This window comes from Saimiri boliviensis, chromosome 2 (genome assembly GCF_048565385.1).
Source record: "Saimiri boliviensis isolate mSaiBol1 chromosome 2, mSaiBol1.pri, whole genome shotgun sequence".
Classification (NCBI taxonomy): Eukaryota; Metazoa; Chordata; class Mammalia; order Primates; family Cebidae; genus Saimiri; species Saimiri boliviensis.
The window spans coordinates 103,667,143-103,694,432 of record NC_133450.1 but is presented as its reverse complement, the minus strand read 5'-3'; the positions used below and the strand labels follow the sequence as shown (position 1 = coordinate 103,694,432).

General features: G+C 38.7%; 1 protein-coding gene across 2 annotated transcripts in view; it reads right to left on the bottom strand.

Annotated features, from left to right (window-relative positions):
- Positions 1 to 27,003, bottom strand: part of MIS18BP1 (MIS18 binding protein 1) — a 58,076-nt gene extending 31,073 nt beyond the window's left edge. Inside the window, exons 1-8 of one of the 2 annotated variants that reach the window (XM_010341103.3) lie at positions 26,868 to 27,003; positions 20,629 to 21,263; positions 16,512 to 16,613; positions 15,803 to 16,278; positions 9,156 to 9,229; positions 7,031 to 7,161; positions 3,933 to 4,020; positions 2,362 to 2,519 (exon numbers count right to left, since the gene is read on the bottom strand). In XM_010341103.3, the coding sequence (XP_010339405.1) occupies positions 2,362 to 2,519; positions 3,933 to 4,020; positions 7,031 to 7,161; positions 9,156 to 9,229; positions 15,803 to 16,278; positions 16,512 to 16,613; positions 20,629 to 21,172 (1,573 nt within the window). In that variant the 5' untranslated portion in view covers positions 21,173 to 21,263; positions 26,868 to 27,003. The remainder of the gene's footprint in view (positions 1 to 2,361; positions 2,520 to 3,932; positions 4,021 to 7,030; positions 7,162 to 9,155; positions 9,230 to 15,802; positions 16,279 to 16,511; positions 16,614 to 20,628; positions 21,264 to 26,867) is intronic. The other variant, XM_074393993.1, reaches the window with a different exon arrangement.
- Between the last annotated feature and the right edge of the window lie 287 nt (positions 27,004 to 27,290).

Below are 27,290 nucleotides of genomic sequence, written 5' to 3'. Positions count from 1 at the left end.
GCCTGACCAACATGGTGAAACCCCGTCTTTAAAAAAAAAAAACAAAAAACAAAAAACAAAAAACACGTGAGCTATACTTTCAAAGATTTTCTTGTTTTAGTTGTAAAAAAGTAGATCACACGTGCTGAATCCCCAAGATTCCAGCATACTCAAGATGTTCCAGCAATAACAATAAGCAATATGCCTAAATTAGGGAAAATAGGATGACTTTTGATAAAAAGAGGAAGGACTGAGAAGGAACTAGAGCAATGGTAAGTGACTTTTTGCTAGCTCTGGGGAGGCAGTCATCTACATAAATTTAAGTTATTCCTTAAATAGTGTTCTTTGCATTAGAAAGGATAAGCAGTTTCAAATGGGGGTTGGGGAGTGGTTAGAACAGGATAGAGGTACATTTATATCCAGTATGGTGCTATGTTTTTGGCAGAAGGATTCCTGAACTCTTTTTAAGTTTTTCTAAGTTCTGTAAAGTTCTTGGTTACAAGGTCAAGGTAAAATCAGCAGAAATGTTTACAACATATTTCTGTAACTTTTACTCATCTATATTGTTTACAAAGAGCTGTAAGTTAATATTAGTGTTCATAACTTTTTTTTATTTTTTGAGACAGAGTCTCACTCTGTTGCCCAGGCTGGAATGCAGTGGTACAATCTCAGCTCACGACAACCTCTGCTTCCCTGGTTCAAGTGATTCTCCTGCTTCAACCTCCCAAGTAGCTGGGATTACAGGCACCTGCCACCATGCCCAGCTAATTTTTGCATTTTTTCAGTAGAGATGGGGTTTCACCATGTTGGCCAGGATAGCCTCAAACTCTTGACCTCAGGTGATCCACCCACCTTGGCCTCCCAAAGTGCTAGGATTATAGGTATGAGCCGCAGCGCCCAGACATGTTCATACATTTTTATACAGGTGAAGCAGATTATAGAGCTGGCAAAGAACTGATACAGAACAGTTCTGCTCCGGCTAGTTGGTATCCTTATTAAAATAAAAAAAAGAAGAAAGCTGGGCATGGTGACTCACACCTGTAATACCAGCACTTTGGGAGGCTGAGGTGGGCAGATCATGAAGTCAAGAGATCAAGACCATCCTGGCCAACGCGGTGAAACCCTGTCTCTACTAAAAATACAAAAATTAGCCAGGTGTGTTGGCAGATGCCTGTAGTCCCAGCTACTCAAGAGGCTGAGGCAGGAGAATCACTTGAACCCAGGAGGTGGAGGTTGCAGTGAGCCGAGATTGCATCACTGCACTCCAACCTGATGAGAGAGCGATACTCTGTGTCAATAAAAAAAAAAGGGGGGGGGGGGAAGAACAGTTCTGCAATCTATTTTTGTAAAAGTCATTCAAGGAAACCGTTTTCTTGAATTTCATTTCCTCCACAAGAGGAAGCAAATTTTGCCTATTTGGAGGAATGAAATTTAGCACAAAAATGTGTCTTTACAAGGCCAGGCGCGGTGGCTCAAGCCTGTAATCCCAGCACTTTGGGAGGCCGAGGCGGGTGGATCACAAGGTCAAGAGATTGAGACCATCATGGTCAACATAGTGAAACCCCGTCTCTACTAAAAATACAAAAAGTTAGCTGGGCATGGTGGCGCATGCCTGTAATCCCAGCTACTCAGGAGGCTGAGGCAGGAGAATTGCCTGAACACAGGAGGCGGAGGTTGCAGTGAGCCGAGATTGCGCCACTGCACTCCAGCCTGGGTAACAAGAGCAAAACTCTGTCTCAAAAAAAAGTGTCTTTACAGTAGGCTTGAGGTAGGTTGGCAGTTTAAACACTTTATGTCAAGGTGTTTGAAACTGAAAGAACAATCATCTTTCATTAATATGTTTATCAGTGTTCTTGGTATTCTGATTAATAAAAAGATGATTATTAATGTTACTGAGCCAGGGCCTCACTCTGATGCCCAAAATGGAAAGTCCAGCAGCGCAAACAAGGTTCACTGCAGCCTCAACCATCTGAGCTCAAGCGATCCTCCAACTTTAGCCAAGAAGATAGAAACACAGGCATGTGCTACCATGTGTGGCTAATTTTTTTGACTTTTAGTAGAGACAGGGTCTCATCATGTTGCCCAGGCTGGTCTCAAACTCCTGGGCTCGAGCAATCCTCACACCTCAGCCTCTCAAAGTGTTGGAATTACAGGCGTAAGTCACTGGGCCCAGCCATAGGTGATGTTTAATGAAGCAAGCTGAATGCTGACTATGATCAATCTGCATTGTAGTTATTTCTCATTTAGTAGTGAAGGAGCAAGAATTTTGGGGCAGTATAAGTCAAAGAATGTAATAATACTACACACATTACAAACAATAAACAATGTAGATCATGGAAGAATTTACCACTGTACCAACAGAGAAGTAAAGACAAAACATACCTGAGTTACCACAATCAAGATCGTAAGCGGTGGTGGCTCTTTGAATTATATCTGTTTGGTTTTCTCGTGCACCATTTTTCATTGATTTTCTTATGTCAGGAACAGATCTTCTAGTTTTCTGTTTTTTTCTGGCCTCTTTCCTGTTTTTTTCACCAGCCCTAAAAGCAATTATTTTTCCTTAATACTGATTCTCAAAAACAAAACAAAACGAAACAAAAAACCCTTTCATAAACAAATAAAAATCCTTCACAGAAAGCTCTTTCCACCCAGGCAGGGTATCTTTAATCTTATATTATTAATCCTTCATGGCTCCCACTCCCTCCTTCACAATGAACTGAGGTGTAACAACTTAAGTCAAAGGACTCAAATATGACCTCCTAACTGCTTTCTACTATATGCTCTTATAATTCCTACTTAATGATACAGGAAAACTACCAGACAACTGCCAGTTGCCTGTTTTTATAAATAAAGTTTATTAAAACACTGCCATGCTCACTCATGTATATATTATCTACGGCTGCATTTCTTCTACAAACACAGAGTTGAATAGCTGCAATAGAGGCAATATGCCTGCCAGAATATTATTTTTGCAGAATATTTCCTTTACAGAAAAAACCTGCCAGCCCCTGTTATCAATTATTACATTTGTGCTGTGATTAAGTTTGAACTGTCTCCCCTATGTGCTCCATAAGGGCAAGATGTAATCAAATTCTTCTTTGTTTCGCCAGCATCAACTATGGTGGCTATTAAGTAGCAGACTCTATAACTACCAAGAAAATGAATGAAAAAAAAAAAAGAGGAGCAAGAACTGTACACTAGTATTTAATAAATGCATGCCTTTTGAAGGGCAGAAGATTAGGAATTACTCTTTGACATATGTCAAAAGTTTTATTTTCCTTTGAGATTTACTGAATATGACAGAAGTTCTAGTAAAATGTTACCGCTGGGGAAATGCTTCACAGACCAAAGCAAACTTCAAAACTGGCATTTGAAACAAATAACTAAAACAGGTGCATTTAATTAAATGTAAATTATACCTCAGGCCAGGCACAGTGGCACACACCTGTAATCCCAATACTTTGGGAGGCTGAGGTGGGCAGATTACTTGCAACCAAGAGTTTGAGACCAGCCTGGCCAACACAGCAAAACCTCATTTCTATTAAAAATACAATGGCCGGGCACGGTGGCTCAAGCTTGTAATCCCAGCACTTTGGGAGGCCGAGGCGGGTGGATCACAAGGTGAAGAGATCGAGACCATCCCAGTCAACATGGTGAAACCCCATCTCTACTAAAAATACAAAAAATTAGCTGGGCATGGTGGCGCGTGCCTATAATCCCAGGTACTCAGGAGGCTGAGGCAGGAGAATTGCCTGAACCCAGGAGGCGGAGGTTGCGGTGAGCCGAGATCGTGCCATTGCACTCGAGCCTGGGTAACAAGAGAGAAACTCTGTCTCAAAAAAAAAAAAAAAAAAAAAAAAAAAAAATTAGCTGGACATGGTGGCACACGTATCATTAAATGCAAATTATACCAAAATAAAATTGACTTCTAAAAACATAAAACAACATTTTACCTTAACTGTTCTAGAAAGTTATCAATGTGCTCTTTCCAATTTTCTGGAAATCCAAACATAAATTTCCTTATGAGATAGTTTGGATACCCTATTTAAGGATAAACAACAAAAAAAAGTATTAAAAAGTCTCAAATTTTAAAGAGATATCATTCATTCATTAAATCATTTAAGAAATATGTACTTATTGCTTAATATGTGCCAGGCACTATTACAGATATTCAGAATTCAGCAGTAAACTAAGCAGACAAAAACTCCCATCCTCATGGAACTTGCCTTATAGTGTGAATAAAGAAAGCTAACCAACAAGTACAATATCTTGTTTGTGAGACGGTTATGCAGGGAAGGTAGATATGGATATCAGTATGTTCATGGAGGAGTAGAGGGGTGAATAGAAATTTAAAAATGAATAATCAGGGAAGTCTTTAATGAAATAGCATCATTTGAACAAAGTGACTGAACTATGTGGCAATATAGGGTTAGAATGCTGCAAACAGAGAAAACAGAAAGTGAAAAACAAGAGTACACCTGGCCTGTCTGAAACAATCAGGAGGCTAGTATACTTGACGTGGCGTAAGGAGGGGTTAGGACTTAGGAGGCCACTCAGATGAGTAACAGAGGCAGTAGGAAGTGTGAGAGAGTATAATACAAGACTATCAGAGTCATTTTATAGAACTGGCCATTTACTTTGGACAAGATGAGAGGCTATGGAAAGATTCCAAGCAGAGGAGATACAGGATCTAGTTTACTAGGACTGCTAAAGTAAACTGCTACTTTGAGAAGATCCCGTGGAAGAGCAAGGGGAGAAGAATGAGACCAGTCAGAAGGCCACTATAATGATCCAGATGAAAGATGAGGAAAGTCTGGACTATAATGAGGCTGCAGAGGTCTGAGTTTGGGATACATTTTGGAGATATATTAATAGGATGCACTGACACACACACACTGATGTGGATACAAGAGAAACTGAGAATTTGAAGATGCCTCCAAGAATTCTGGCTAACCACTGGACACATGGAAAGATGGGGAAGACTATCAGTTTAGCAAATTTAATGGAAAAGATCAGGTTTTAGATATACTAAGTTCAAAATGCCTACAGACATCCTAGTGGAGATGTCAAATAAACAGGTGGAAAATGATCTGGTACTAAGGTGCGAGGTCTTGGTTTGAGATATAAAATTGGTGTTCATCATCATATAAATCATTTTTAAAGACTAAAAGGAATCAGCACACCACAGTGTGTATTAATAGAAAGAACCCCAAGCTATCCCATTATGCAGAGGTAAAGAAGAAACAGAGAAATACGCAAAGAAACTAAGAAGGAACAGGCAGTGAGGCAGCATAAAAACTGGAATATGGTATTAGAGAAGCTAAATAAAGTATTTCAAGGAGGTAAGTATGATGAACCCTGTTAAGTGTATACTGAATGTAGCAATATGGAGGCCACTGGTGACCTTGATATGGGTGGTTTTGGTGAGTAACTGGAGATTAAAGAGAGTTCGGAAAAAAAAATTCAAGAAAAATTAGATTTACAGTAGTAAATATAAACAAACTGAGTTGTTTTGCTATAAATGAGAACAATAGTATCTAAAAGGAGAAATGTGGTTAAAAGAGGGATTTTTAAAAAAGAAGTAGAGAAGGGAGAATTACTGGAATAATGTCCTTGAGTAAAAGAGAAAATGAGAGCTAGTGTACAAATGGAGAGGCTGACATAGACAGTAACGTGTTAGTTCATTCACAACAAAACCAGATACTGATCCAAGCAGGTGAGCATATGGTAAGAAAAAAAAATCCTTCCGATTGCTCCTACTGCTCAGGTGCTCTGCTCTCTCCCCTACTCTGCCCACCTGACAGAGGGTAAAGGAGGAGGTATTGGAGACTTCTCAAAATATGAAGGAGTCATCATGAAGGATGGGAGAGAGAATAAATTAGGGAAATATGGTAGGATACCAAACAGCACCAAGAAATCACTAAGGGACTATGACTTCTTGCTAGTAAACATACATTTAAAGTAGACTACTTGGATGTGTTTTTCTCCAGTTATATTCAGCTGTGTGCAAAGCATAGGTAGAAAATCAGCTTACACCAAGGAATGGGGTTGTGCCAGGTAGTTTCAACAGAGAGAGGAATTAAGGAGTTAAGTTATATTCTTGTAACATAATTCCTTATAAATAAGGAGTACCGAATTCGATTTTTAAATAATCACCCAACTTAGGCTGGGCACAGTGGCTCACACCGATAATCCCAGCACTTTGGGAGGCTGAGGCAGGCGGAACAACTGAGGTCACAAATTCAAGATCACTATGGCCAACATGGTGACACCCTGTCTCAAAAATCAGTGGGCATTGTGGCACAGTGGAGGCTGCAGTGAGCTGAGATCGACCATGGCACTCCAGCCTGGGCGACCAAGCAAGACTCTGTCTCAAATAAAAAAATAAAATAAAATAAAATAAAATAAACCTCAAGCCTCTTACACTTCTGTATCTATTCCTTGGGGGCATATGTGTAACCTATGCATGAAAAGGACTGGCCACACGGAACCAGGGTGATGCTTCACACTTAATTATCCACAGCTGCTGCAGTTGCTATTGCAGCATTTTTTTGTGCCATGTTGGAAGTGGTCATGCACAGGAACAGCCTCGTGAAACCCCATCTCCACTAAAAATACAAAAATTAGCCGTGCATTGTGGCAGGCACCTGTAGTCCTGGCTATTTAGGAGGCTGAGGCAGGACAATCACTTGAACCCTGGAGGCAGAGGTTGTAGTGAGCCAAGATTATACCACTGCACTCCAGACTGGGTGACAGAGCGAGACTCTGTCTTAAAAAAAAAAAAAACAACAAAAAACAAAAAACAAACCACATACACACACACACACCCACACCCACCACATAACTTATTTAAAATTGTCAATAAGAGTGATAAGTCAGAAAAAAATTATCAACTTAATAAAAGTTTTACATAGTATCAGTTATAATTTTTAGTTCAGATTTATTCATAATTTTAAAATACCTAATTAAAAAGTTAAAGTATATTACTGTGAGAAACATAGGTAACTGCTTTACTTCTTAAAATAACTTATCAATAACGACAATCATTTACCTGCTTCTTTCATGGAAATTCGGTCTATCATGCCTTTTAATATATAAACGTTGCCTGATAAAGTCCTAAGTTTGTTGTGCTCAATCCGCTCTATAATTACATTACTGTGCCAATATATATTAGTGATATCTCTAAAGAAAAAAATAGTTTTGGTAAGGTTAAAATATTCACATACAAATTTGTAACAGAAAATAATTTTACACTCTAGCTACAGCAACACTAACAATATTATTAGTCTAATTACAAAATATTTGAGGGCCAAACATTATAGCAGAACTCAACTGCTTGGCTATTGTAATCCTCAGATCATGTACCAAAAGAACTATACTGTAGCCAAACCATGTTCTTCCTATAAAATATTACTGTAAGGGAGCAAGGGCCTTGTCTAAATATCTGATGCTGGCAATAAATACTTGAAGCTTCAGCTTAACTGATGCTGAGCTTCCAAAGAATGATTTCCCTGTCCCTCTCTTTCAGGGTCTATACTTTGTTAGCTTTTTTTTTTTTTTTTTGAGACGGAGTTTCACTCTTGTTACCCAGGCTGGAGTGCAATGGCGCGATCTCAGCTCACCGCAACCTCTGCCTCCTGGATTCAGGCAATTCTCCTGCCTCAGCCTCCCGAGTAGCTGGGATTACAGGCATGTGCCACCATGCCCAGCTAATTTTTTGTATTTTTAGTAGAGACGGGGTTTCACCATGTTGACCATGGTGGTCTCGATCTCTTGACCTCGTGATCCACCCGCCTCGGCCTCCCAAAGTGCTAGGATTACAGGCGTGAGCCACCGCGCCCGGCCCTACTTTTTGTTAGCTTTTATGCAGAGAAGTAGATTGGATTCAGCTAACCTTGGGTTTTTTTCCCCCCTTGCTATACAGTCAAATGTTTTTACCTTTCATTTTTGAAGGTACCAAAAGAAGTTTAAGTAGGAAAAAACAAATTATGGTATCAAATCACAAACTCATAATCTCTTCTTCATATTTCTTTAAAGAATATGAAACAGAACATATGAAGATGTATTAAATAAATGATGAACACCATCCCATTCATCAGATAACTAGCGATAATAAACATACGAATGGTGAGCATGACAAATAAGGAAGTCAAGTTACTTTAATTTGGTCAATTGGAATTAAATCCGTACAGTATACCTTAATACAGTGTTACTTCTCTTCAGTTATTTTTTTGCTTTATTTACTGATTTAAGAAACACTTAAAAAACACTCTGAAAGCACTGTTCTCTAGACTTTCATTTAATCCTCAACACTAACTAACAAGGTAAGTAATACAATTATCCATATTGCACAGATGAAGAAACAGATTGACAGGGGTTAAGTGACTTGCCCAGGTAATACAAATAGTAAGCAACAGCAACATAATTCCAACAAAGGCAATCTATACTGCATCATCTTGAATAGTAACGAATTGGGCACAAGGCAGACAGATTAAAAAATGGACCATACAACTTACAAATTTACATATAAGTATCTTAAAAAGTTATAACTTTTTTTTTTTTTTTGAGATGAGTCTCGCTCTGTCACCCAGGCTGAAGAAGTTATAATCTTTTATTACAAATATTTGTAGCACTAAGAAACTGGTCTTGAAGAATAGGAAATGGCGCTAAGACAGTAGCAGAATTAGGTAAAGCCCACTTAGGTGATAATGCTCTCACTTGAGGGAGAACCAGACAGCGCCAGTGATTACTTAATATGTAGCTTTATGGCAAAGGTTTAAGTAATTTTGATTCCTTTTCTGGATCAGTAATTTACATCTGGTTGTCCCAATTTAGGTGTGAGAATCTGGACTGATTCTCACATGTAATAAATATTAACTGATTGTATATAATTAAGCAGATAATACCAGTCCACTTATTAGCACTTCAGAAAAAAATAAAGCACTATACAAATTTGAACTGTCACTATTTTTAAAAAAAACTTGAGTAAACATGCAAAAACAAGAAAGCTAGTAGCAATGAATGTGGCTAGGACCTGCACAGTAATTTTACTTTTTTGCCTTCAGTTCATAACCTCATTAGGTCTTTGTTTTGTGGAAGATGCTATTTCTCATGCATCACCTTTTAAGTGCTTAAAAAAAAGTTTTATTAAAAGAATACTGAAATATTATACTTACATCAATTTTCCTTCTACACATATAGCAGTATTATTATTGATGCTTTTAATCACCCATTCCTGTAGCTGAACTACCTAATCAAGTACAAAACAAAGAACATATTTCCTGTATTACTTGCAGCACAAGCTTTACAAAACTAACATACATTAAAAGAAAAAACTTGTCTAAGTAATCTAAATATTCTTTAGTGCCCATTTATATAGGATTCACATTCTACTCTAAATAGTAATAGGTAAAATTCTTGTATATAATTAAACAGAAAAGACTGAATTCAGGTTGTACTGCATTTGCTCTAAACAATTATACTTCATTCCATTATCAAATCTCAACTGAGGGGGAAAAAATCATGTAAAATCCTAAGGTACAGATTAAAACACCAAGTTCTGGCCGGGTGCGTGGCTCACGCCTGTAATCCCAGCACTTTGGGAGGCCAAGGAGGGCAGATCACGAGGTCAGGAGTTTGAGACCAGCCTAACCAACATGGTGAAACCCTGTCTCTACTAAAAAAAAAAAACCGAGTCCTATAAAAAGCTTAATAACATGGAGTGAAACGAAGTCAGCTATGTTTTGTAACTAAAAAATTAGAGCTTTTTTTTTTTTTTTGTAAAGTTTAGAACTGCATCCCAATTTTCTACCAATTAAAAAGGTGACTGCTGGTAATCTACATTTAATGGCAATTTATTCCAAAGTGAACATGTGAATAGCTCAGAGAACTCTTTTATTATTTAAGTAAAATATCATTCCACTGGAAAAAAATTTGACCATCTGTGCAAAGAAATTCTTGCATATATTTCATAAAATTTAAGATTGAACTACAATGTGAAAAAGGGTCAAAATTTATGGAATAATTTGAGTGCAATTTACTTTATATATAAAGTTATACATTTACAAATAAAGACAAATTCTCTAGTTGTAGTTTTATGCTGAGTCAGGAAAATACATTAAAATGTGACAGTCTTTGTTATGACACGTGTCAATTATGTTCATTTAAAAAATTGTAAGTAATGACCAGGGACAGTTGCTCAAACCTATAATCCCAGAACTTTGGAAGGTCAAGTTGGGAGGACTGTTTGAGCCTAGAAGTTTAGAAGTTTAAGACCAGCCTGGGCAATAGTAAGATTCCACAAAAAATTTTAAAAATTTAGCTGGGTGTTGTGGTACACACCTGTAGTCCCAGCCACTGAGAAGGCTGAGGTGGGAGGATCACTTGAGCTTGGGAGGTCAAGGCTGCAGTGAGCTGAGCCTCGACAGATGATGGAACAAGACCCTGTCTCAAAAAGTAAATACATAAAAATAAAAAATTATAGGTAGGATGGCTTATAAGCCGTGGGCCTCAGAAGTAATGGCAAGGGGATCCACCATCGTGTCTCACCCTCACCCAAGACACAGACATGGCTTCTGTTTTTAAGCCCCTATTAAATGTTTCTTTCTTAAAATAAAAAATTATAGATAGGACTTGGGGAAGGAGCAGTAAATACTATTCCCTTTTTACCTTCTCCCACATTTGGAATTACATGAGATATATCAATGCATCAGTCAGATATAGATAATCCTGTACCATACTATTATACTGCTTATATAAGATATCAAAACATTCATTATTCATTCAACAAATATTTGTTGAGTTCTACACACTGTTTTAGAAAGCGGATTCAGTGAGAAACTAAACAGCTGCCCTCTTAGGTCCAACATTCTTGCGTGTGTGTTGGGGTGGGGAGCAGAGGCAAGCAGGATGGTGGCACTAAACAAATATGAAAATGTCAGGTAATGATAATTACTATGAAAAATAAATCTAAATGGAGAATTTTTTTAGACAAAACAGTCAAGGAATGTCTTAGAAGAGAGAAGTGAATAAAGTGAGGGATGAGTCACATGGATATTAAGACGAAGATTCTTCCAAGCACAGAGAGTTAGACCAAAGACCGAGGTAAGCACACAGAAAGGCATAGTGATTTGAAAGGAGTATGTGACAGGGAATAAGTGGTGAGGCTTGAGATTTCCAGGATTAACTAAGTACAGCTCCATAAACCATGGTAAAGGCTTAGTGTTTTCTACTGAGATGAAAAGTTACCAGAGGATTCTGAACAGAATAACATTTAACAGTTTAAGGGGCTGTTGGGTAGAGATGAGACTATATAAAGATTTTAGCTTCTGTCCGGAAAACAAGACTGACAAGGAGAAAAGCAATACTGGAAGCAGGGAGACCACTAGGCTATGACAGTTAACCCCAGACTAGGAGGTAGTAGTTGAACAGTGAGAAGAGGCCACATTCAGGAGAGTAGAGCCAACGGGATTTCTTCATGGTTTGGATGTGGAGCATGAGAGAAAAAAAAGAGTCTGAGATTAACCTAAAATTTTTCCTATATACTGGGGCCAATGATACTACAATGTACTAACACAGGACAATGGAGGAGAAGGTACAGTAAAAACATCAAGAATAAGAATCTCACATTTTCTCACATTTTAAATTTGACATGCCTATTTGATATCAACAGAAAAGTCATACAGACAACGGCACAGAGAGTAGAGTTTAGAAGAATATCCTGGACTGGAAACATATTTGAGAGCTATCAGCATAGAGATGACACTTAAAGCTATGATACTGGAGATAAAGTCTAGAGAGTACATGTAGGTAGAGAAACATAGGACTGATTTGTGGTAATTCCAACATTTCTAGGAGTGATTCTAGGGAAAGAAAGAGTAAAGAGCAAGGGGGACAGAGAATGGATGGCCAGCCGTGTAGTAGAAAATCAGGAGAGATCCCGGAATACAAAAGACAAAGCATAACACTTTTTTTAGAAAGACATTTTGGTTCACTGCATTAAACTTTCATGAGAAACTGAGAATAAGAAATAAGAGGCCAAGCATGGTGGCTCATGCCTGTAATCCCAGCACTTTGGGAGGCGGAGGTGAGCAGATCAAGAGGTCAGGAGATGAAGACTATCCTGGCCAATGTGATGAAAACCTCATCTCTTCTGAACAAAAAATTATCTGGGTGTGGTGGCATGTGCCTGTAGTTCCAGATATTCGCGAAGTTAAGGCAGGAGAATCACTTGAACCCAGGAGGCGGAGGTTGCAGTGAGCAGAGATCATTCTACTGCATTCCAGCCTGGGGGACAGAGCAAGACTTCATTAAAAAAAAAAAAAAAGGCCGGGCGCAGTGGCTCAAGCCTGTAATCCCAGCACTTTGGGAGGCTGAGGCGGGCGGATCACAAGGTCAAGAGATTGAGACCATCCTGGTCAACATGGTGAAACCCCGTCTCTACTAAAAATACAAAAAAATAGCCGGGCGTGGCGGCGTGCGCCTGTAGTCCCAGCTACTTGGGAGGCTGAGGCAAGAAAATTGCTTGAACCCAGGAGGCGGAGGTTGCAGTGAGCCGAGATTGTGCCACTGCACTCCAGCCTAGTGCCTGGTGACAGAGTGAGACTCTGTCTCAAAAAAAAAAAAAATCAGTCAGCCAGCTGCAGGGGCTCACGTCTGTAATTCCATCATTTTAGGAGGCTGAGGTGGGCGGATCACTTGCAGTTAAAAGCCAGACCAGCCTGGCTAACATGGTGAAAATCTGTCTCTGCGAAAAATACAAAAATTAGACAGGTGTTGTGCCGCATGCCTGTAATTCCAGCAACTCAGGAAGCTAAGGAAGGAGAATTGCTTGAACCCGGGAGATGAAGGCTGCAGTGAGCCAAGATTGCACCACTGCACTCCAGCCTGGGAGACAAGTGTGAGACTCTGTCTCAAAAAAAAAAAAACAAAATCTGTCACTGGATTTGGTGTTTTAGAGATGACTGACGAACTTGGAAAGGGCAATATTCATAAAATAGTGGATATTTTATGCATAGTCCAAAGTGAAACATGTTCAAGAAGGAATGGAGAACTTAAAACCATGAATACATAAGACCTCTTTCAAAGTATCTTGCTATAAAAGGGAAACAAAAAATGCTGTAGCAGCTGGAGTTGGATAAGGGATAAAGGAAAGATGGACTTTTGTTTGCATGTTTTTAAAAAAATGCAGGCCATGTTTCAACATGTTTATATGCTAAAGAGAATGATCTAGAAAAAAAAAATTGAGGGGGCAATTGAAAAGGCAATGTCCTTTAGATGGTAAGAGGAAACGAATGGGTCCTGAAAAGGAACATAAATAGCTCATCCATTTTTAACAGGAGGGAAAACAGAGTAGGTGAAAACATAGCAGCGTTAGATTCTGTGATGAGATTATGAAGTTCTCAATGAAATGCGAATGAAGAGAAGGTCTCGAGGTTTTTGGAGAGAAAAAGTGAATTACTCTTCCAGGAAAGTCAGAGAGTAGACTGACAAGTGAAATGTACCAGGAGTAATGGGGCAATACTGAGAGGCCATTTAAGGTTTGTCGTCAAATTTAAATGAGATGAGTCAGCACAGTTGTGTGGTTTTGCTACAGCCATTTTCAGCTGTCTGGTACAGGAATGTAGAGTTAAATTTAACCAGGGTTGAGATTTTGCCAATGGAAGAGAAAGAGAAAAAAAGAGTTGAGACTTATAACCTAGAGCGGTTATAGTGATGGACTAGGGAAATGAGGACATGAGAGTTGATGGATGAATGCTGTCTTAGTGGGGTCAGAACAGTGATGGGGAGGGGTACGAGAACAGTGCTAGAGGCGAATGATCTGAACTATAGAAGTTGGCAGTGAGACAGTGGCACGTCTAAAAGAAAATTCAGTGCATGTTTGCTTGGTAATGAGAAGGAATGGGGATGTCTATGGTAGAGGGTAAAGGCAGGAGAAAGGTCACTGACTATCAAAAAAAGAAGGCTGGATGGATCATCTCAACGAGTGCAGATGTAACCAGAGATTATGACAGAAGTAGTAGAGAGAAAACTAACAGGTGTCAAACACTTAAAAATGTAAGGTCATAACTAGGAGGTTGTACTACAGATGTATATAGCTGGTAAGGTCTTACGGCATGTGCTTCGAAGAAGCTTTAGAAAAAAGGAAGAAAAAACTGTCTGAAGTAGCAATAAGGAGAAAGAGAAACAAACCTTATGTCATCCCTAGGTCCAACAGAGTGCGGGATATAAGAAAAAAGGAGCCACAACTTGAGTCGGTTGCAGAAGCCGTATTTTAGTTAGAGCAAGGTTAAGAAGTCTTCATAGAAGACAGGGAATAAAACATTTTGCTGATGACATAACTGGAGTTCAAAAGGACACAATGTAATATATGTAGAGTTAGGTATGAGTGAGAAATTGAGACAGAATTAGTGATGTACAGAACTAAATAGGGATAAGAGTCTTGGGAAGCTTGGACTTGCGGAAACTGAGATAAACAGCACTATAGAGATGATGGAATTAGCACTACGGGGCTTCTTAGAATAGTTGCCTTCAAACTTTTCTGCTTAACCCACCTCACACATTTTTAAGTCAACATCTAAAACTTTTCATCTAAAGTTTAAATATTTTCAGGCCGGGCCCAGTGGCTCACAACTGTAATCGTAGCACTTTGGGAGGCCAAGGAAGACGAATGACCTGAGCTCAGGAGCTCAAGACCAGCCTGGGCAACATGATGAAACCCCATCTCTACTAAAATACAAAAATAAAAATTAAAAAATTAGCCAGACATGGCAGTGCATACCTGTAGTCCCAGCTACCCAGGAGCCTGAGGCAAGAGAATTGCATGAACCCAGGAGGCGGAGGTTGCAGTGGGCCAAGACTGCGTCACTGCCCTCCAGCCTGGGTGACAAAGCGAGACTCCGTCTCCAAAAAAATAAATAAAAGTTCAAATATTTTCAAATAATGTGATTTCCAGTGAATATATTGAGATATAAAATCATAAGTGGTATGTCGGGCTTTAAAATTTAGATGGCTACCAGGGAGGCTTAGGTGCCCAAGAAGGCAGCCTGGGCAACAGAATAGGGCCTCATCTAAAAAATTGATTATTAATTAAAGTTTAGATAGAATTTATACACCATCTCAATTTTATAACCCCCATCATCCATTTAAGAATTAATGGCTGGAAGCAGTGGCTCACACCTCTAATCCCAGCACTTTGGAATGCTGAGACGGGAGGATCGCTTGAGGTCAGGAGTTAGGAGACCAGCTTGGCCAACATGGTCTCAAAATATAAATAAATAATTAATCAATGGGCAAACCTTTAACAATTGGAAATTTTACACTCCATCTTCCTCCTTAAGTCTGTATTTCCTTTCCACTTTCTTCAGAGAATTCATCCTAACATAACAGTTTGATGCTTTAAAGTCTTTTACTGATTACTCTCTATTTAATTTGGGAAAAATTCTCAAATCTTCAGATGCAACAATTCCTTTCTATCTTAATTGATCTAACTATTTTAACAGCACCCTAAGTATCAGAGAAAAAAAGAGCAGAAATGAATTCAGTGTTCATTACCAAAAGGAACAAGTAAATTACTGAAGACTACACAACTAGTAATACAGCAAGATAAGACTTAACACCTGGGTCTTGTTACATTCAGCTCACTGTTCTTTTCACTAGGTCACACTGTCACTACAGTATATAATAAAACATGATAATGAAGACACTGTTAATAATGAAGCACGCAGGTTCAAATCCTAGCTAGGAAAAAAAAATAATGAGAGAATATTAAAAGCTGTTGAAGAATGGAGTAAAAATAGAATATCTGCCTTAGAAGTTTTCCCACCTGATTTTTTTTAACTTCATTTGTTATAGTTTGAAATATTCTTGGAGAAAGCTTTGAAACATTTCTTTTTGACCTCCGAGGTATTGTTAAATGAAGTCTTGGTGTTGCAAGTACAATTTTACATGTATCTTTCGTGGAACCTGGTAGACCAGTCTCCCCAGGCACTGCTTTTTCATCTCCTTCCTTAACTTCCTGTTGCGAAGTCCCTTCTGTCGTCCTCTCACTCTCAGAAACCGTTAACAGACTGCCAGTAGGAACACAATTAGTACTGAGAGTCTCAGTATTAGTATTTTGAAACTCTTCATCAGCAGAACCTAGGCCTTCTACAACAAATGTGTCCTTTTTAGACCCAGTGGTTCCAACTACATTTTCCTTTGAGTGAAGAATTTGTTTAGCCAATTGAGCTCTAGTTAATGCCTTGTTTGGGGCTTCTGTAGCCAAAAAATTTTCCTGTTCTTGGTTCAGAGTCGGAAGTTCTGCAAAAAACATGAAACAACACAAAATTTATAGAAGGATGACATAAAATTAAAAGAGAAATTTAGGTTAGGACTATTCCACCCGCCTGCCCAGTCTTTCTCTGAGTGTCTCTTTTACAATTCAAGCTTTTGTCCACAGCCAAAGTTTAAAGCCCACACAGGGAAAATAATTACCTAGAACATTTAACCATATACTTAAGTAACAAACTAAAAACAGAAAAAAAATAGTTTACCGTAAGTTAAATTGTACAGTGGTGCTTTCTTTTCCTGCTGGCACGGAATCTTTTGTTGGACCAGGAGGAAAGTATCGTTGTTTGATGATTCTAGAGGAACTTCTTGGATGGAGGTTAAGGTTTTGTTTTTTAAAGAAAGAAGACGTTGAATTGTTTTAGTCACAAAGAAAAAAAACAGCTTTTAAAATTTCTGAAACAAAGACACTTAGATTCAGTAATGATCAAACCAGTATAGTACTTTTGCAATATATGATAGTTACGTACATTTTTCACTGTATTACCTTTTCAGACCTTTACCCCTATACCAACATTATGATGTGGAAGAATTTTTTAAAACCTTCTCCAAGACAATCTGCCAGCTTTAGACAAAAGTATTAGACAGAAACCTAGAGATCTGGAATTCTGGTGCTGCCACAAATTGGATACGTATATGTTAAGCTTACAATATAAAGTGTCATCCAGTCTTGAAAACTCTGATTCTGCTCTGCTTGCTGTAAATTTCAAAAGCATGAAAGACAGTCGAGTTCAAACTTATTCTTTAAAAATTAAAATGTTGAGATCCAACAGCAGAATCAACCATAATTTATGTCCTTTAGACAGCTTTTTGGTAGGCCTCCAAACACTCAGAAGTTGAAGGTTTCTCAACTAAAACAAATAAGGACTAATAGCACAGCTTACATTTTATTATGCTTTACCTCCTAGATCTTTGAAGTTTAATGTTTCTCAAATGTAGTTTCTTTCACACAAAAAGGCGGTGATAACCGACTTAAAATTTGATCCCGAGAATAATTATCTTATATGTTTAATTTTAAATTTAATCTTTTAAATTTAAATCTTATACTTGAAAAAACTGGTAGTGACTATGCTTTAATCAAGTATGCCACTTTGATCTCAGCAATCTTTAAAGATTTTGTTATAACATGACACAAAAAAATGATAAATTTCTATATCTTTAACTCATTCTTCTGGAAATGGCAAGGCAATTCAGTAGTAATTCAATCAAATACAACAAGTTATATTTATTCACTTATTTGGGAATTCAAGGTTCATGCAGACTCTCTAAAGAAAGTTTCTAAAATGATATATAAAATTTGTGTTTGTATTTGTGTGTATATTTTCTGAGGGAAAGGGTCACCAAATTCTCAAAACAGGTATTTCTTACTCTCACATGCTACCTTATTGTATTTAAACACTTTAATCTGCATTATTTCATTTGCTTCTTCCTTTTATCCTAGGCTATATGACAAACAGATGACTTTGTTGAGTCTCCCCACTTCTACTCGCAAACTCCCTTAGAAAACTGTGTTGGAATATGTCATTGTCTTGGAAATTCAACAACATACTTACAACCCACTATACAGTGGTTAAGAACATGGGCTTTCTAAAAGATAGCTATATTCAATTCTCAGCCTATCACTTGTTACCTATGAGACAAGGTAACAATTGCCAAATAGAATATTTGCCAAACAATTGCCAAAAACAATTGATCAAGGTGAGCCAAGATCATGCCATTGCATTCCAGCCTGGGCAACAACAATGAAACTCCATCTCAAATTTAAAAAAAAAGAGAGAGATAATACATGTAAAATATCTTTATCAATGACTGAAACTCAGTAAAATCTCAATTTCAACTGTTGTAGTGTCTATCTTTCCAGATCATTCTCTCAAGTCCAGTGACTATCCAAACAAAATGTATACTTCTTCACAATCTCTCATCTCCTTCAGATCCTTTGCCCTCACTGATCAACTTAAATTTCACCACGACTCCTTCACATACACCCTCAACTCTTCTGTCCTCTGTCACTTTATTCTATTTGGCAAAATTAAAACCCAGTTAAATCCAACTCCCTCCCTATTCTACACCAGCACCTTAGCAGCTACACAAGGTTAAAGGAAAACTCACAGCCATATTTAGTGGTTCCAGTTTAAATTCATGTCCACATATCTTACACAGCTCTTCTGTGTTACTCAGGAAATCAAATTTAGGCCTCTCCCAAACTATTCAAACCTCTACCTCCTCAAACTGCTTTCCACATTCGCTCAGCTGATGACCTTACTTCTTATTTCAGATTATTTGTGAAGTCATACAATAATGACCCACCAACATCTGTGTAAACAGCTTTCTTTTCTGCTAACAATTGGTTCTTTTCTGTTAACAATTGGTCTGTTGTATTCTGGTCAAACCTCTAATGATGCATTAGATTATATTTCATCTCAATCAATTACTAAAGGGCATCATACTAGCAATTTCAGTTTTTTTCTTCCTACTCCATTATTCCCAACAGCATATAAAAATGCTGCATTTCGCCAAGTATTAAAAGTGATAAAACTTTAAACTACACTTGCCATTATTTCTTTGCCCCTCTCAAAAAGAGGTGTCTACGTTCACTACTGCCAATTCCTCTTGTCATGTTCTCTCCTGAACCCTTTCAAATGTTTTCATTGCTGCAATTCCTCCAAAACCACCCTTAAAAAGTCAACAACGACTTCATATTGCTCAATCAACCAGTAGAATCTCAGCCTACTTGACCAGTTAGAAGCAGTAGACAGCTGACAACTCCCAACTTAAAGTACCTCATTCTCATGGCTTTCACTGTATCACTCTCCTGGTATTCTCAGTGGCCTTTCTACTCTTTTTTTTTTTTTTTTTTTTTGAGACAGCTTCGCTCTTGTTGCCCAGGCTGGAATGCAATGGCACAATCTCGGCTCACAACCTCCGCCTCCCCGGTTCAAGATTCTCCTGCCTCAGCCTCCTGAGTAGCTGGGATTGCAGGTATGCACCACCATGCCTGGCTAATTTTGTATTTTTAGTAGAGACAGGGTTTCTCCATGTTGGTCAGGTTGGTCTCGAACTCCCAACCTCAGGTCATATGCCCGCCTCGGCCTTCCAAAGTGCTGGGATTACAGGCATGAGCCATGACACTAAACTGACCTTTCTACTTTTTATTCTACCTTCTAAGTGCTGGAGTACCCAAGGACCCAGGTCTTGAATGTTTTTTCTTTCTACACTTACTCCTTGATGACTTCATCTAATCTCATTGCTTTTGAAGTACCACTTAGGTGCTAGAAATTCCCAAATGTACTTTTATTACCTTGATCATTTCCTTATATTCCCATTAGTTTTTTTTTTCCAACACCCTAATTACTACCTAAACTTAGATTTTTAATAGAGATTAGCAAAATTAACATGACAAAAATCTTAACTATTGAGCCCACACTTCATTCCTCCTTCTGTCTGTACCATTTCAGGTAAATCATCCTCTTGGTTGAGCTGTCCCTTATATCTTTTTGTCTTATATTCCACACCCAATCTATAAGCTAATCCTATTGGCTATCTCTTCAAAACACAGCCAGAGTCCAGCCACCTAGTATCTTCACTACTAACACATGAACCAAGCCAACACTGGATGTCATCTGGCTTACTGTAGTAACTATTTCAGAACAGCCAGAGCGGTATTTTAAAAACTTAAGTCATTGTACTCAATGGTTAATCAAAAAACCAAAAAAAAAAAAACAACCTCATAATATAGATCTTGTCATTCACATGCTCAAAACCCTCCAATGCCTTATTCCGCTCACAGTAAAAGGCAAAATTCTTATATTTACCTATAAGGTCCTTATATTATCTGACCCACCCTTATTTCTCCCTCCTCAGCTCTATCTAATCACTCCATAATACACTAACTTCATAGCTAGTCCTTCAACATGCTCCTATTTCAAGGCTTTTATAACAGCTGTTACCTGGCTAGATCATCCTTCCCCATTCCTCAAGATACATGTATCTATTATCTCATTCAATTTTGTGGGCTCAAATTTCCATCTTCTTATTGAAGCTTACTCTGACCACTTCACTGAAAACAACAACTCCCTCCAACTCTTCCCCATCATCCTAATTCTTTTTCTTCTTTTTCTCTTTCCACTTTTCCTCTTCTATTATGCCATAAAAAATTACTTATTTAATATGTTCATTACGTCTTCCCAACACATGAATGTGAGTTACACAAAGGCAAGGATTTTTGTCCATTTTACTCACAGCTATATTCTAGCACCTAAAACAGTGTCTGACACATTAAACACTTCGGACATTACAGCTTTTTAGCTAACACATAAAACTAACCTCTTAGTGAACTGTTATCTGTCTGGAATAATTTGTTGTTTTCCTTTTCTTCACAGAGGTAGGTATGCTGCAGTAGTTTTTTGCCAACTCTGTTAGGAGTGAAGGTTTCACTATTTCCACTTTTCTGTGGTTCCAACAAACTATTGTTTGTTGATGGCTGTTCTTGCTTGTCACGCAGTACTTTTTCTTTCATTCTTTGAAATATTTTTCCTGGTGATTCATAGTTTGCTTTATTTTTTAATCCATCCTTGTTGGGCTTTATAACACTGATATCAAGAGAACTGTTGGAGATGGCAGCCTCTGCCATCATGGTTGATTGAAATATATTTTTATTGTTAAAAGTTGTCATTTCTAGGAACTGATTCTTTTTATGGTCATTCAACTTTAAAGAGGAGTTCTGATATTTCACCAAATCTTTTACAGGAGTAAGTGTGCCTGAAGGTATGCTGTCAAAAAAGATTGCATCCATGGGTATATTTTTCCTTTGAGATGATGTCTCTGAAGGTAAGTAAATTCTTGGATGTTTCAAAGGTGTTGCAATCATCTTGACAGGACAGTAGCAAGCAAGTTCTTCTAACAGAAAATTCACTTAAGCACAATTTTCAGATAGAACTTCAGCAGGGACCCACAGAAACCTGTAGTTCAATGTAAAATCAGCCTTTATCATGCTTAGGTGTAGAAAAGGTTTAAAGTTTATATGCTTTCCACAACACTACACTAATTAAAATGTTTAACTGGTTCAAACAATGCTAGATAATCTATAGCTCACAAATCAGACTAAAATTTTATTTTTGTTAAAGTCTACTTAAAAAAAGAGCTGGGTGTGATGGTGCACACACCTGCAGTCCTAGCTACTTGGGAAGCTGGGCAGAGAGGATCAATTGTGCCAGGGAAGTCAAGGCTGCAGTGAGCCATGATTGTGCCACTGTACTCCAGCCTGGGTGACAAAGACCCTGTCTCAAAAATAAATAAATAAATAAATGATACATGCACATGGCAATACATTAGTTTACAAAAGATTAAGTTTTACAAATACAATTTTTCCCTTTAGGCACTTAAATTCTAAGGCAGCAACTACGATGATCTATTCTAATAAAAGCTAAAACAAACAAACAAACAAACAAAAACTACTCAATTATTTAATAATACCCAATCCTGATTTTTTATGCTCCAGAGTATTTACATTTTAAAGTCTTAGTTGAAAAATCCTCAAATAAATGGTAGATTATTTTCATTCTGATTTTTTTAATGCTATTTAAAATTTTTAGCAGAAACATTGTACTTAAGTTTACACAGTTTTAGCCTTTCTTTAAATTATTTCTTATGTATAAGTTTTATTAGTCACACCTAGAAATTAAGGTTCTAGGCAAGGAACCATACAGTCACCTTAACTAATATTTGGTAAATAAGTATTTCAGTCCAAAGATCCTGGAACTTACTAGTCTAGATTTACAGCATCTCTTACTGCTGAATTTATAACTATTCCAATTAGTTAACATCATATAAACATAAAAAACCTATGACAGAAAATTCTAACATAGCCAGATCAAAAGATATCAAGTATCTTTATCTACAGCAACATCTGTAAGAAATAAGCTATTAATATAAAAAGTATTATCTAATCCAATAATTTATGATAATAGAGAACAAAAGGAAAATATTCCTATAACAGCCAACAAAGAAGATGGTATCTTGGAAATCTGGAGCTCCAAAAACCACTATAATTCTTCCACATAATATGAATCCTACAAATATGTATTAATGCATGCATGTATATGTTTACTACGTGCTAGTTCCAGGATGTTATATTAGCCATTCACTTCATTTCTGTTTTGTTTTTGAAACAGTGTCTCTTTCACCCAGGCTGGAGTGCAGTGATGTGATGAGGGATCCTTGCAACCTCAAAATCCGGGGCTCAATCAAGTCTCTTACCTCAGCCTCCAGAGTAGCTGGGACCACAGGCGCACATCACCACACCTGGCTAATTTTTGTAGTAGTGTGTGCCACTGCACCTGAGCTATGTTTTTTTTTTTTTTTTTTTTTTTTTTGAGACAGAGTTTCGCTCTTGTTACCCAGGCTGGAGCGCAATGGCGCGATCTCGGCTCACCGCAACCTCCGCCTCCTGGGTTCAGGCAATTCTCCTGCCTCAGCCTCCTGAGTAGTTGGGATTACAGGCACGTGCCACCATGCCCAGCTAATTTTTTTTGTATTTTTAGTAGAGACGGGGTTTCACCATGTTGACCAGGATGGTCTCGATCTCTCAACCTCGTGATCCACCCGCCTCGGCCTCCTAAAGTGCTGGGATTACAAGCTTGAGCCACCGCGCCCGGCCGAGCTATGTTTTTTATTTTTGTTTTTTGAGAGGGAGTCTCACTCTGTCACCCAGGATAGAGTAAAGTGGTGCAATCTCGGCATGGCGCAATCTCTACGTAGCACAATCTCGGCTCACTGCAACCTCCACCTCATGAGTTCAAGCAATTCTGTCTCAGCCTCCTGAGTAGCTGGGATCACAGGCACACATCACCACACCCAGCTAATTTTCGTATTTTTAGTTAGAGAGGGGGTTTCACCATATTGGTCAGGGGGGGTCTCTAACTCCTGACCTCAGGTAATCCACTTGCCTCAAACTCCCAAATTGCTGGGATTATAGGCGGGATTACAGCCTGTTGCCCAGGCTGGTCTTGAACTCCTGGCTCAAGTGATTCTCCTGACTTGGCCTCCCACAAGTACTGGAAGTACAGGAATGAACCACCATGTCTGGCTTAGCTGTTCGTTTCAAAGAAAGACAAGCTGTATAATCGCTCAAAATCACAAATGAATAAACTCGGCTGGGTGTGGTGGCCCACACCTGTAATCCCATCAGTTTGGGAGGCCAAGACAGGAGGATCACTTGAGGTTAGGAGTTCAAGACCAGGCTGACCAACATGGCAAAACTCTATCTCTACTAAAAATACAAAAATTAGCCAGGTGTGGTGGCACATGCTTGTTAGTCCCAGCTACTCAGAAGGCTGAGTCAGGAGAATCACTTGAATTTGGGAGACGGAAGTTGCAGTGAGCTGAGATCATGCCACTGCACTTCAGCCTGGGCAACAAAGTGAGACTCAAAAAAAAAAAAAAAAAAAAGAAGAAGAAGAAACTGGAAAACTGCAAAGCAAAATGGCAAAGAAAATTCAGGTTTACACAATCCCAATTCCTCAGAGCCTAATGAAATTCTAAACAGAAAGTTAAAAACTGCAAATAAACTAAGAGCACTGAAAACAGACCCAATCTGTAATTGACATGCAGAACTGTCTCCATTTAAAGGCAGATAATTGTGGTTACATAGAAAGGCTCCAAGAACCAGCACAGAGATTTCTGTTTCCTAACATCTTTGCCCCCAGTTCAGGCAAGTAATAGGATAAAGGTTGGGTAGCCAAGATTCTGAAAAGCCTTCAAATTCTACTTCCCCTCCCAAAGACACAGAAAGTTGCTCTAAGAGACCTTTTTCCCACCGTGTGATAAATAGCAACTCAACGTAAGTTTAAAAAAAAAAAAAGCAGCCAATATTTGCCAGGGGTTTGTTAAAGACAGAATGCAGAGAACAAAAATTGTCTACAATTTCCACTGACCACAGAGGTTTTGCAGAGTAAATAAATTTTTTTTTTTTTTTTTTTTTTTTTTGAGACGGAGTTTCGCTCTTGTTACCCAGGCTGGAGTGCAATGGCGCGATCTCGGCTCACCGCAACCTCTGCCTCCTGGGTTCAGGCAATTCTCCTGCCTCAGCCTCCTGAGTAGCTGGGATTACAGGCACGCGCCACCATGCCCAGCTAATTTTTTGTATTTTTAGTAGAGACGGGGTTTCACTATGTTGACCGGGATGGTCTCGATCTCTTAACCTCGTGATCCACCCGCCTCGGCCTCCCAAAGTGCTGGGATTACAGGCTTGAGCCACCGCGCCTGGCCAGAGTAAATAAATTTAAACAAACACTGGGTCTAGATAAACCAAGACAGATCTGAAGCTCCATTTCCTTCCTAGTTAAAAGAATAAAAAAAATCAGCCTCTGATGAAACACAGACATTAGTGGAGACTAAATAACTGGCATCCCTCAAGTGGAGGAAAGAATAGTTTGTCCTGAAGACAACCAAGCACATTTGTTGACCTAAGAGGAGGTCACTCATTGTTAGTTCCCTCTGAGACTGGAGAAAGTATGTTTCTCTTTTCATCAACTGCTTAAAATTATTTGGGAAATCTAATCCTTAAAACTTATTCTAAAAGCTGACATGCTGATGTACTAGGGGGAAAAAAAATATATGTTTTCAACATAAAGACACAGGAATGCGAAAACCATGTAGGAAAGGGCTGGCCATAGCATTTACAGTACAGTCAGGCACTGCAATAATGATGTCAGACCACACATACGGAGGTCCCGTAAGATTATACCTTATTTTTACTGAACCTTTTCTATATTTTGATATGTTTAGATACGCAAATACTTATCACCGTGTTACAACTGCCAACGATATTCAGTAAAGTAACACGCTGTACAGGTTTGACTCCTAGGAGCAATGGATAATAACATAAAAACTGGGTTTTTATAAGTACACTCTATGATACTAGCACAACAACAAAAATCACCTGTGAATGTATTTCTCAGGACATATCCCAGGCAGTTATAAGAGACACATATAAACACAGAACTGAAGCTAAACAATTCTTATGTATATGATCCTGAATATATATCCTCCTCCCAAAAGATGGAACGTTCTTGTAAGAATTTACTCTAGTGGTAACAATAGTAATAGCTATTACTATGGAAGGGGTCAAAAATCCCAGAGCACACTAACCAAAACTGGGGGATAGAATTCGGCGTAAAAACAGAATTTTAAGTTAAGAGGTAAATGATACACTTGAAATAAGTACTCAGCACCTATGACAAAGGGCTAATTTACATAACATTCAAAGAGACTTAATGAATCAATTTTACAAAAATGTTCAAAACAGATAATGGTCACAGGACATGAAAGACAATTAATAGAAGAAATAGAAAAGGTCAATAAACAAGTCAAGTGACACCTGATTTTACTAATAAATGGAGATGCAAACAGTGAGACTTCTTTCACATATCGTATTGGTAAAGATTAATTTCAAAATGCAACCACTGACACGGAAATTCCACTTCTAACTTGTTTTTTTTCCTACAGAAACACCTACATAAGAATGCAAATATATATGCAACATAATAGCCGATATTCACTGAATATTTACATGCCAGTCACTATATAATCTAACAGCAACTCTAAAGAGTTAAGTACTATTATTCCCAGTTTGAAATATTTGATATTGAAATATCATTATAAATGATATTGAAATATCATTCTACCTCCAAAGTCTAAGTTCTTTACCAACAGGCAACATAGTGTACACAACCACTACACAGGGAAGTGCATGCTGCAGTATCTGCAGCATAAAATGAACTTAAACAACGCAGATGTCCACGAATAAAGGACAAAATAAATTCTGCCACATTCATACAATTCACTCTATGTATTCAACAAAAAAGTATATATGCACTTACATGGAAAAAAAATTCAAGAAATATTAAACTGAAAAAAAGTAGAACAGAACTTACAATTGCATTTCTGTAAAAATAAATAAATAAATAAATAAAACACATATAAGCACAGAGAAAAAAATCTGGAAGCAAGTGAACCAAATTGTAAACAGTGTTATCTCTGAAGAGAAGGATGAAGTGGCCTATAATTTTCTTTAACTCCTGACCTTAAATGATCCACCTGCCTCGGCCTCCCGAAGTGTTGGGACTACAGGCGTGAGCCACCGCGCCCGACCATTTTCTAAACAATTTTATTAACATCTAAAGCTGTTTGCAACAAGTATGCAATTTAATTAGAAGAAAACATAAGCTGAATGAACTGCTTCTGTAGCTCTGAGGGGGCGCCAAGGGGAAGAGTTGGGTACTAAAGCACACAATTTTCCCACTTAGTATTTCTTCCTTTTTTTTTTTCTTAAAGCAACTTTAGAACAAAGACCTAGAACGCTCACCATCGAAATAAATGTGAGCAATTGTGTTCTACTCCGCAGTAGACAGGCAACAAATAAACATCGAGTGCGCAGCTGTAAAAAAAAAGTCTACAAAAATTAATAATAAAACGGCGTGGGCCGAGATGCTGAGGGCAGGCCGCCCACCACCGGCGGGGACTCGCGGCGGGAGGCGAGCGAAGCGCGCGCGGGGAGGACGCACCTTGGGTGAAGGGCCCGGCAGGGCGGGACTGTGGCAGTCCAGGCTTGGCTCCGCGAGGAGGGAGGGCCGGACGCCGCGGGGCTCGCGCCTCAGGCCCACGGTGGCCCCTGCCCGCGGCGGCCGGGTCCCAAGCGACGCTTACCTCCTCGGCGAGGTTCTCGGAACACCCGCAACACTTCCGCAATTCAAATTCGAAGAGCCCGCCCTCCAGTCAGCCTGGGATTGGTAGGCTCGGAATTGCGCCGCCGTGCGGCTCACTGGGGCGCCAGCAAATTTCTGGCCGCCTCCGCACTCGTGGGCTGTAGTGTGTCCACAAAAAGTAGGCGACCATCAGCTGTCACAGACAGGGGGCGAGCTCCTCTAGTTGTCCTCAAAATTCGTTTCGTCTTCTCAGGGCACGCGCCCAGCTTGAATGTCCCCATT